General features: G+C 35.8%; 1 protein-coding gene across 1 annotated transcript in view; it reads right to left on the bottom strand.

The window, feature by feature from the left end:
• LOC107716031 (gamma-aminobutyric acid receptor subunit alpha-2-like) overlaps window positions 1-11,725 on the bottom strand; it is a 72,498-nt gene extending 60,773 nt beyond the window's left edge. Inside the window, exons 1-3 of the mRNA XM_016522344.1 lie at window positions 11,491-11,725; window positions 11,041-11,117; window positions 6,388-6,503 (exon numbers count right to left, since the gene is read on the bottom strand). Of these exons, the coding sequence (XP_016377830.1) occupies window positions 6,388-6,503; window positions 11,041-11,102 (178 nt within the window). The 5' untranslated portion in view covers window positions 11,103-11,117; window positions 11,491-11,725. The remainder of the gene's footprint in view (window positions 1-6,387; window positions 6,504-11,040; window positions 11,118-11,490) is intronic.
• Window positions 11,726-12,212: the final 487 nt, after the last annotated feature.

Raw genomic sequence — 12,212 nt, 5'->3', positions numbered from 1 at the left:
ATTATCATTATTATTATTATTATATTTATTAATACTACTACTACTACCATTACTAATAATTAATAATAAAATTATTATTATTGATTTATTTTTGACATGTAAAAATTAAATCAGTAAAAAAGAAAGAAAGAAAGAAACCTTAAAGCTTCTCTTTTTTTGATAGATTTATAAAATAAAATAAAGTATTTTATTTATTTAATTTTGTATGATAACTTGTTTAAAATGTGAGACATAGATAATATGGATAACATTATCACAATATGTGACACACCAACATTGCCATCCATAAACGTCTATAAGCTAGTTTTTGCCCTAAAACACCTTGCCCTAATCCTTTTACCTCTCCAATTCTTGTAAAACAAATCTTAGATTTTCATACAGTAAATGAAAATCATCTCTGATATTTTCTGACCTTAGTCAAGACCATTATTAATAACCTACATACTCTTTTCTCCCTGCTTCACTCTTCTTCACTCACACACTCCTGTTTTGTCTAAACACAAGCATCAATGTACAATTAATCTACAGTGGCAAACTCAATTAACAGCCTTAAAATTACTGATGTGGGTGTAACTCATGTAACCTCTAGTTTGTGATGGCGTGACAAACACACCTCCATCTCTTCTTCATTCTCTCTTTCTGCTCCTTAGGTTGCCAGGTATTCATTTCAAGGATCAATACACATTAGTAAAAGGATTCATGTTCATTTTTCATTGTCTACAAATAAGTCTTTTGTGGCTATAGTACATTATAACAGTAAAAACAAAGGCAAGCCGCAGATCTGTTATTTTTTCTTGCGACAGCATTTTCAAAATAGCCCAATGTGAGGTAAAAAAACTAAACCCTGGCAACACTGACAGCTCACTAGGTTTTTGAACAGAGCTTAAATTCCTTTTGTTCACTTGCCAGATCACAGTGAATGATTCAGTTTGATTCATTTTGTGATGCTCTCTGTGTTTGTTTGTAGCAGAAGGCGACAAAGACTCCATCACATGCTACCAACTGCTTTTCAATCTTCATCAACCTAGAATCAGAAAGAGCAAATATTCTCGATCCAACCCCTCCAATGTAAGAAAACGCTCGCAATGGCAATAACAACACTATGAATTCACCTTGAACTAAATCAATAGACTCCTGGGGACACAATAATTATCCAAGTCTGGTTTATGCTTCTTCTAAATGTTTCATTTATTAGGTCATTATATCCTCATTCCAGCAGCATTAAACTCCTCTACATGGCGAGAGATGCTCTTTGATTCGCTCGCAAAAGCCATAAACATTAAACGCTATAACAACACATTCAGATTTACTGACACATTCATCCATCCTGAGACTGGATCGAGGAACAGGGGGTTTGTGGGAGTTTGGCCTGAGGAATGATGAGTATATTGACTGCTTGGGCTGTTTTCCCCTGGGTCTGGTGCTGTGAACGGATGGGTGTAACGGAGGACGGCAAAAAAGCATTTATATAAACAAACACATAATTTACTGAATTAACCGTTGTGCACACAAAACACAAAAATCTGGTAATTTAAAAGATGAGAAACATCAGTGGATCCATTTGGAAATAGATATTTTGACATTATTCTGATATTAAAATATGTTAATAATTTAGCAATTCTAATATTGTTAAATGTGATATTTTGGTAACACCATTTGTTAACTATATTGGTTAACATGAATGAGAAATACTGTACTTCTAAAGCAGTTATTATTATTAGTTAATTTTAACATTTACTAATACACAATCCAGTATCTGTTAAAATTATTTAATAACCAGTGCTATTTTAGTATCATTTAGATACAGAATTCCTATTAATATTTTTAATATATTTAATAAATTATTAATATATTATTTATATTATATAAATGAATTTTTGTGCGGGTGTAAAATTGCTTTGGCTCAGGGTCGCTACAGGTGGCGTCATGACCAGGTGCTACGGAAGCTGGCAGAATACACAGAAAGAGCAAGGATGATGGCGGCCGGAGGCATCAGAGCCTTAAGAGTCAGAGCAGAATGCCAGGGAAAGGGATGGAGAGCAACGACTTACCCAGTGGAGATAGGCTGCCGTGGCTTTGTGGCCCAGTCGACCAGCCGCTTCCTGAGAGACATCGGTTTGAGCTCTGGCGAGGTGAGGAAGGCTGTAAAAGACCTTGCCGAAGAGGCAGAGAAAGGAAGCTTTTGGCTTTGGCTGAGGAGGAATGATAAGAGTTGGGGTGCGGAGACGCCTCAAGGCATAGGAACCAGAGATCTAAATCCAGCCGCAGGGAGCGACTGGGAGACGTCCCTGTCCGCTGCCCCACCACCCTGAGATGTTCTGGGACTAACGGGGTGAAACATTGGTGAAGGGTGGCTCCTAGCTGATGACCCTGCGGCTGGTAATTTGGCACTGGCAGAGGTGCGTCAGGCAGCAATGCCCAGCAGGTCTTACCATCAACCTGTTGCTAATTATAATAATGAACATTATATAAATTAATTATATTAAATATAAGTTGTTATATTAAATAAATTAATATTTAATACAATTTGTCATTATTATTATTATTATTATTATGTCTGTACAATTTGTAATAATTTATTTTCAAATTTTCAGTAATTTGCAATGGTTTTTTTCTTTTAGGTGATGTTTATTTTATGTATAATGAAATTTTTTTTCATGGTTTTAGTTAACAGTTGTATCTTTTAAAGGAAATCACGCTCAAATTGATTTGATTTTGATGCAATATTTACACTGAAGCTCGCAGCAGCGGCTATGGTACGGGGCATGACATTTCCCGGGGAGAGAGGTGTTGTAATAATGTAAATTATGTGAAAAATAATGTGTTTTTCGAACAACCTAGTATGACAGCATGTTCTAGTACACCCCCAAAACAAAATCAAGCCTTTGTAAAAGATCATAATAGGACCCCTTTAATATTATTTAATGATTAGTGTTATTTTAGTATCATTTAGATACTATTATAACTTTTATTAATATTTTTAATTCGTTTTTTTTCCAATTTAATTTTAGCAAAAGTTTTAGTAATTTTGTAGTGTGCTTTTAGTGTTTACTTAGTCTTATTTTTATGTCTGTAGAATTTGTATTCACTTTTATTTGAGTTTTAGTTATTTTAATACATCAATTTAATCTAAATAAAATGAGCTGAAATAAAATAAATTTGTACAAATATTTCATTTTATCTCATTTTACTTTTATTTAAAGTAAGGAAAATGATTTAATGGTTTTAGTTAACTAACCCTGAAGCTAACATGAACTAAATGAACATTAAGTAACATTAAAACAGATTAATAAATACTGTAAAACATGTATTGCTCATTGTTAATGTTTATGTATTAATCAATGTTAACTAATTGTAAAGTGTTTTAAAAATATATATTTTCTCTCAGATGAAATCACAAAATCATTCAAGATTTGCTTATGAATCATTCCGACTAATTTCGAGAATCTGTTCAGCTGAATTATTGAAATGAACGACTCAAAAACAAACAAATGAAACACTACTATTACTCCAAGAGCACTTTGGTACCAAAATATGCACGTGTCTGGAAAACCCTGAGGTTTGCAAAACATGTGACTAGTAACAGTAATTCTTGTGACCAAGTCATTGATTCGATTATTGATTTTTTGATGAAATGTTGACAGGATGCTGCTAGAAACCTACAAACGAATCTTTGACCATGAATGAATAACCTCTAGCATCGAGCGTCATCACAGTAATGATGTGAGGCGGTTCACTCAGTTAACATGAACAAACAACCCAGACCCAGCCCTTGACCTCAGGATTAATGAGCCAGTCTGACCGGACCTGGGGTCAAAGGTCATGGGTTAAAACTGAGCCGAGAGAGAGCGACTGAAAGGACCAGAAGAGAATTGAGATTCAACACGTGTCGAGTGCAAACAGCTCATTCAACCGTACCGTTAAAAACTGTTCAAAGGATGTGAAGAGATGAAAAGATTCAGCCCTCCTCTCTCCTGAAAATATGCACCTTGTTTTTGAACGGCTGAAACTGTATTACTTATTCATTCTGCTTTGTCTTTTCAAGCTCTCGTATCATCACCAAAGTGTCAGCGGCAGGTAAGTTTTATACCAGCTGGTTCTTTAATATGCTAAGACCAGCTTGAACTTCCTTTGAGCTCTAAACACGAAACCGTGAAGGCCCTTACCTGCCTAGAAGAATGTTTTATTGCTCATGCAATTTAATACCTCTTTTATGGATGTTAGCTTTTTGAATTCTCTGTGGTTGATATTTGAGAAGATACTGAGGTTTGCTGTCTCTTTGCTGCAGTAGTTCTGTGTCGTTTGGACACAATCCTTCTTAGTGTTTGACAGTCCCTATCAATCACTTTCAGTTTTTGCTCACTTTTCTTTTTCACTGTCAAGTTTTGCCATGCTTTGTGTATGCAGTCATAATCGTAAAGACTGTTGTTCTTAAAACACCAAAAAATGGAGCTATTAAGGTTACATACCCTCCTGCTAAATGGGCTTTTTGGAAGTCTGACAAGCCACCATTTCACTGACCACTTGTACAAACAGCTGCTGAACACAACTTATGCTATACTGTTAAACAACTTAAAGAATATAATAAAAAAAATTTACTCAATTTCATTTTTTTTAACATTAGCCTACAAAATTATATTGACCCCTATAATGATGGGTGTGCATATAATTTTGTCCAACCCCTATGTGTCTACACACACACACACACACACACACACACATCACACACACACACACACACACACACATACACAAGGGACTCCTGAACAATCTTCACAAAAAAATAAATAAAATTAGTGCTGCCAAACGTCAATGCTGTCAATTTTATTTATTTATTTTTTTTGTGAAGATTGTTCAGGAGTCCCTTGTTTGTTCTGAACATTTAAACTGCTTGCTGTTCTTCAGAAACATTCTCCAGGTCCCACAACTTATTTGGTTTTCCAGCATCTTTTGCATATTTGAACAATTTCCAGCTGTGACTGTATGATTTTTGAGATCTTTTTACACTGACAACAACTGAGAGACTCATATGCAACTATGCAACTATGAAACATATGAAACATGATGTATTCAGGATGAAGGTGTCAATTTTTCTTATATATATATACTGTATATAAATATATATATTTTTTATTCATTTTTTTTTCATTTAGTACTGCATCTTCAGAAGCTGCAGAAGATACTTACATGTTTCTCAGAATACAAAATAAGTAAAATTTACCCTGATCCTCAAAAAAAAAAAAAAGTTCAAATAATAAAACATTGAATTTTTACAAAAAAAAAATTCAATTTTCAGGCCAAATGGTTTGTCTCATCTCGCTCAAATAGCACTGAGTGAATGGGGTTCAAAATGTGATGCACCAATTTCTGGTTTGATTAATTGAATGAATATTTTTGGTGAACTGAAACAAATTCATCAGGGTTTCAAATTAATCAAACTATTTAAGTGAATCTAACAATTCTAATTAATAAAGCCATTCAAAATAATCAAATGATTCAAATGAACCCAGCTACTGGGATGAATCAGACTCCCTACTAGTAAACTGATCTGTTCTAGAGGGCAAAAAGTAGCTCAGATCATTTGGTCTTGGAAGAATTTGATGAGAAAGTCCATCAAAAGTCCATGAGATCTGACTTTTGATTGCAGACTGAACACAATTTGAGACATTGCAATCTCTTCTAAAACCCCAAAAGTGAGATTACAGGGGTCTTTTTCTCAGGAAAGAAAAAATTCAGCGAAAGTCTCCATTAATTTCACAGATGTCTAGGAGACATTAAAGAGATTTTCATTTGATTTTCTTTTCTATGATACTGCTGTGAGCTCACAGTCCTTCTACGCCTATTAAAGGATGAATGACTACAGCGGCAGACAAATCCATAAGGTTCAGTGAAATCCTACATATCGTTGTGGCCTTTGTTAGCTAAACTAATCCACTAATGGAAAAATGTCAGTGACACTTAAGTAGTGACAAAACATTTGAAAAATGCCTTCTTTTATGCCAGTCAATAGAGATCTGCTTTATAATAGCACCGCGTACATGACCACACAAATCAATAAAAACAGGTACTCAGTATCTCTCTTTAATCCGGGCTAATGTACTTCTGTTGTCACCGTAAGCACTATAATGTGTTCCTGCCTTCATCATCACAACATCAGACACAAACTACACTGATAAAACCACTAGAGATAAGCTAGATCCGAATGCACTGAAGGTCTTTGTACAAATCCTTTACGCTACAGATTTAGTGATGCTTGCGGAAAGATAAACTGGATTCTGGAGAAGAGCAGAGATGATCTCAGCCTTCATATGTGCTCTCATTACGGCATCCTTTATCTTTACTAGGATACCAAAGGCAAGCCATTTAATTCAGACACTACTAACTCACCTCCTAGTCCGGGTCTCAGCCGGTTGTCGTAGCCATCCAGCAGGCGGTCCAGGATGCGTGTGAACAAGGTGATGTTATTTTTGAAGGCATCTGTTGTGGCATCTGCGGACACTGACCTACACAACAAAGGCGAGAGAGTGTGTGTGTGATAACTTAACAGTCTCATAAACAGCACGGGAAAGACTTCAAAGACTTCAAAAATGAGAGCGGCGAAACTACAGACTGAGTGAAATAAGGAATTACCAGATCTTCACAACGTTCTTGATGTCTTTTAGCACTTTAATGATCCTAGTTTCATACGCCGCGAGTTACAGCGCTCGTCTAAGATGTTCTGAGAATTATTGCACCAGATTCAAATGAAATTTTTAAATCTTTCATTTTAGCTGTCACACTTTGTGGAAAGCTACTCTGAAGACAGCAGCATAGTCAAACTAGCCTTTACAATTACGTTTTTACATGTTTTGGATAATAATAAGATTGTATCATTTCGAAAATTAATTAGATTTGTTTTTCTGACATAAAAACCATGCGGATCTCAATTAAGGAGCAAGCAACCTGTTTACACATAGTACATTTACACTGAATACAGCTAATAAAACACTGAACGAATGGCATGATGATTAATTTATTGATAAAATTGTTTAAATTAATAAAATGGTTTAAAAATAGTTAAATTACAAAATTAATTAATAAAATGGCATGCAGGCAATTTTATGACTTTTATAAGTATGATTTTATGATTTTTGAAACACTACATAATGACAAGAATGTTAAGCATAATGATAGACAACATTGTTTAACAAAATATTTAAATAAATAAATACACACAACATGCAGACAATTTAATAACTTTTATAAGTAATGATTTTTAACCACTTTGTTATAAAACACTGAATCGAAAGCATTATGCAAAAAACCTGCATTTTTCAAAATATTTATTTTACAAATAAAATAATTTTAAACACACACACACATACTTGTATTTGTGGTTTACGGGGACTCTCCATAGGCGTAATGGTTTTTATACTGTACAAACTGTATTTTCTATTGCCCTACACCAACCCTACACCTAAACCTACCCCTCACAGGAAACTGCTGGCAATTTTTGAATTTCATAAAACACCGTTTTGTATGTTTTTTAAGCCTTTTGTTTTACGGGGACACAGGAAGTGTCCTCATAAACCATGTTTACGTTGTAGTACCTATGTCATTATACACATTTGTGTCCTCATAAACCATATATACCTGTACACACACACACACACACACAATGACATGCCGGTAATTTATAACTATTTTTAAAGCATTAAACTGCACAGTCTAATTGAATCGTTTTGCTGAAACAGGATTTCCCAATGCTTGAGAAAGAAAGAACTATTGTAAGAGTGCACTTTTGATTACTGCAGTAGCTTGCTTGTGCATAACACAATGAAACATGAAAACGTCTCTAGATCGGGCACCGTATACTGAGGTGTTATCCTTTCCTCCCCAGGTGGAGCTGCCCTCAGGGGCCTGACGATGTTGGCATCAGGACGTTCCCAAAGCGATCTCGACGCAGCTCGAGTTCCTGAAGGGGAACAGCAAGTGTTTTGTCAAACTACATTGCTACTTTTTGGAAAATTATCCTTCTTTCCGGAAATATTAGTGTTGCTATCTCCCCAACACTGCTGTGATGTGATTAGAGCACTCTTTCACTCTGTTTCACATGTTCTACTTACAGGAAAGTTTATGTGAAACGCTTCTCAGGAATATAATTAACATACTTAAACATAATTGGCTTAATTAGCATAAGCAATCATGCATGCATTATGAGCGTCAACTTGATCTGTTTGCTAGCTGACTGTTAAACCCCTTTAACACGCTCTGTTTCAAAGCCTATGAGCGGACGATTGAGAAAGAGGCATCATAGGTGCATTTTCTTCCAAAGCTACCTTCTAAGGATACATTTTTTTGGCCAAATAGCATGCATGAATGCAACAAGCTAAATAACAAAGCAAGAAAAAATATCAGTAAGAGCATCAGTTAGATGTTGAGCTGTCGAGCTAATGAAGTTGTTGCCTACATAGAGCGTTCCAAACCAGTCAGTTAGGAGGCTGCAGTGCAAGGCAGCTGTCTATGTAGGCAGGAGTGAGGCAGCTCACTAGGTTTTGGAACAAAGCCATAGATCATAAATGGACATGACTGAGCAAGTTCTTCTGAACGTGATTTCCGTCCAAAACGCTCCAAAGTAGCTCAGCTGGAATATTGAGCATATGTATAATTCTGCGCTCTGCCACGGGGTAATACCTCATTATAGAGCAAATTTGTTGCTAATTCCTACATAAGCCTCACATACATTGAGAGTATTTAATAGCTAATTATGCAGCTTTGAAGCCGGTCATACTGCTACCATCTGGGGGAGCACAAAGGAACCTGAAGGGACAGTATCGACCCATTTAGAGTTATAGAAAGCACTCTGTTTTTACGGTTCCTCTACAGTTGGAGGACAAACCTCCCCCTAGCGCTCCTTTCGCGGGGCGCATCCATGCGTAACCCAGATTAGAGGGAGGTTTATCTGATGCCATCCCGATTCCAGTTATTCAGAGTGAATTCACTGCTTGTGGAAACCAGTAAAGCATATTTCATGAATCGACTTTATGACACAAACAGGAGGATGGGGTTGCTTATCACATGAATTATCTAGATTTATATGATATCGGTTTATTGATTGGTAGCCTATGGCACGGTGTGACCATGTTCACTCCCAGGAGAGGGTCTAAGTCGATGATTTAATATGAATAAAAGGCAAACAGGCCATCATATTAAGTTCCAATTAAATTGGCAGTGAACCTGAGTAGAGAGTGTATAGTGTGGTCAGAGTAATTATAATCCATGTGGTCACTATTTAATCATGGCTTTGCAATAAAATCAAGGTTGCCCCTCTTAATTATTGTTTGATCAGGATCAAAACAAGCAAGCCTACTACAGGCATAAACAACCACTTTGATTGGATTTTACAATTTGCACTTTCCACAATGCAATAAAAAACTGCCTAAAAACACACAGAATGCTAGCCAATAAAATATATGTGACCCTGGACCACAAAACCAGTCTTAAGTCACTGGGGTATATTTGTAGCAATAGCCAAAAATACATTGTATGGGTCAAAATTATTGATTTTTCTTTTATGCCAAAAATCATTAGGATATTAAGTAAAGATCATGTTCCATGAAGATATTTTGTAAATTTCCTACTGTAAATATATTAAAACTAAATTTTTGATTAGTAATATGCATTGCTAAGAACTTCATTTTCTATTGTAATATACCTGCACATACAATTATCAATTTATATATTGTTATTCCTTATTTTCTTCTTCTTTTATTATCTGTGTTTTTTTTCTGTCGCTGTCATTCTGTTGCACTGCGGAAGCTTCTGTCATGAAAACAAATTCCTCGTATGTGAAAACATACCTGGCAATAAAGCTCATTCTGATTCTGATTCTGATTCATCTGGACAACTCTAAAGGCGATTTTCTCAGTATTTTGATTTTTTTTGCACGCTCAGATTCCAGATTCTCGGCCAAACATTGTCCTATTCTAACAAACCATACATCAATGGAAAGCTTATTTATTCAGCTTTCAGATTCTGTATAAGTCTCAATTTTAAAAAAATTGACCCTTATGACTGGTTTTGTGGTCCAGGGTCACATATAAACATTCATTTCAATGATTTTGTGTCACCATCACCCGCTATATTAGCATCAGTATCTAAACATAGTATTTCATATATTATAATAGTTAGAGACCCCTAATTTGAAATTGCAGGTTTGAAATTTTTCATTATTATGAATACACTTCTGAAATGAGGGTTTGGAAATTCATGATTGGTCTATTAAGTGTCATTCACAAATGAAACATATTATGGAATATTCTGAAATAATGCTTTTTATATTACGAAATACTCTTTTCCCTAGACAGAAGGCAAAACATGTTCATACATGTTAATATGCATTGATATATGCAAATGTGTATTTTTGTTATCAAATATTGTGTTAAATCAACAACCTTTTGACAAATCGATATGGCAATTACAAATCACTGAGATCGCGATTACAACAATAGGTAAAGTAACATTTTATGCATGACTTTTGATGTAATATGTAAATACGTTTAATAAGATGTTTAATATTTAGTAGTATTGTGCATAATTAGAATTTTAAACGCTTGAATTGGTACATGTTTTTAGCTTTTAGTTTTAATTAAAAGAAAAAAAAAATCAGCCTATGCACCTGTAGTACCTCCCCTGAATGAGAAAGCGCTCCTCATGGTTACACGCTGTTCTGCACCACCTAGAGGATTCATTACTGTTCATGTAAAAAACCAATGATTTCACGAAGCCTCTCAAAAACCCCAAAGCTAATTTGCATGAATTAAACTTGCAATAATTAGCCCTCATCAAATAAACACGAAGCCACTCTTTGTCAGTCTTTGTCAGCGGAGCGATTTCTTTCGATGACCACCGGAGTCGTGCGCGTAAAAGTCTCCAGTTACGCACGGAGACAAGAGGTTTCGAGTCAATCCCTGTATCCTCAAATTAAGCTTATAGCAATTATTTTGATGCATTATATCCTCAAGCTCATTTAAAGATCGAAGTCAAGAATGCCAGTCCTACCTGGTGTGCCAAAACAGCGTCAACACGAAGATGAGAAGATGAAACGCGAACCTCTCCCTCATTTCTGCCACTCAAACCTGTGTATAAGAATACAAATCCCCAAATCAGGTGAAGAAACTGGGGTTTGTTTTAGTAAAATACTGCCAATCACACACTATGGTGACGGGTTAAGTTGGTCCATAAGCGCACACGATCCGTACGATCCACCTGCTGATCTTAGATGATGGATCCAAGACATTTCATTAATATTTACAGCGTGTAGCAATTCATGATATAAATATCAATATCCCTTAAAAACATTTCAAATCATAAGATGAGAAAACCATGACCAAGTGACCACGGCTCGCGCTGTGATGATAATTTCCATGTAAATGGCAACATATGGCTGGGCATCATTTACACACATGGCCAGAAACACAATATGCTGTACTTTATGGAGAGGACACCCACCTGTGATCCACCAGATCCGCTTTGTCCTTATGAATAAAGGATGATAAATAACAACAGGAATGTGAAAGTTTATTCCCAGCCGATGAAACCGGATCACGAGTGTTATTCAAGAACGCGCTAGTGGATCGATAACGAGCGTTAATGAATTCCCATAATAATTCACTATAATATCAGAGGCATATGGGCATCACTGAGGGTCTCTGATCCTCCACCGCGTCTCTCTCTCTTCAACTAACGCACCGTACGCGCCTTGACGCGCCGTGATCTCAGATCTTCTTTACTGAATCTCATACTGTTCACTATTTATTTTTTTCTCCTGAAAGAAAGAAAGAAAGGGGGATAACTACAAAGAAAGAGAAGATAGGGAACTGGGTCCTAAAGACAGTTAGATTAGGGCGCTGATTACTCGCGCGCGAACTCCCCTACACACATACACTTCACATAATGACACGTTGTGTGAAGATGTGCATTTATTTGCAGTATTACGTTTTTTTTATTAGTATAAATTAGAATAGAATATAAATGTTGCGATTTTTTACTGGCTGTCATGTTGTGCTGTCAGAATGAGCGTCTAAACAGCTGATGAAAACATCACAATAATCCACAAGCAATCCACACCTCTCCAGTCCATCAACTGATGTCTTGTGAAGTGAAAAACTGCATGTTTGTAAGAAATAAATTCATCATTAAAGCGTTTTTATCTTTGAACCATTGCTTTCAGC

The sequence above is a fragment of the Sinocyclocheilus rhinocerous genome, unplaced genomic scaffold (assembly GCF_001515625.1).
Source record: "Sinocyclocheilus rhinocerous isolate Xijiao unplaced genomic scaffold, SAMN03320098_v1.1 scaffold720, whole genome shotgun sequence".
In the NCBI taxonomy this organism is placed as follows: Eukaryota; Metazoa; Chordata; class Actinopteri; order Cypriniformes; family Cyprinidae; genus Sinocyclocheilus; species Sinocyclocheilus rhinocerous.
Note: the sequence above shows the minus strand (reverse complement) of the source record. Positions and strands in the feature narration are given on the sequence as shown.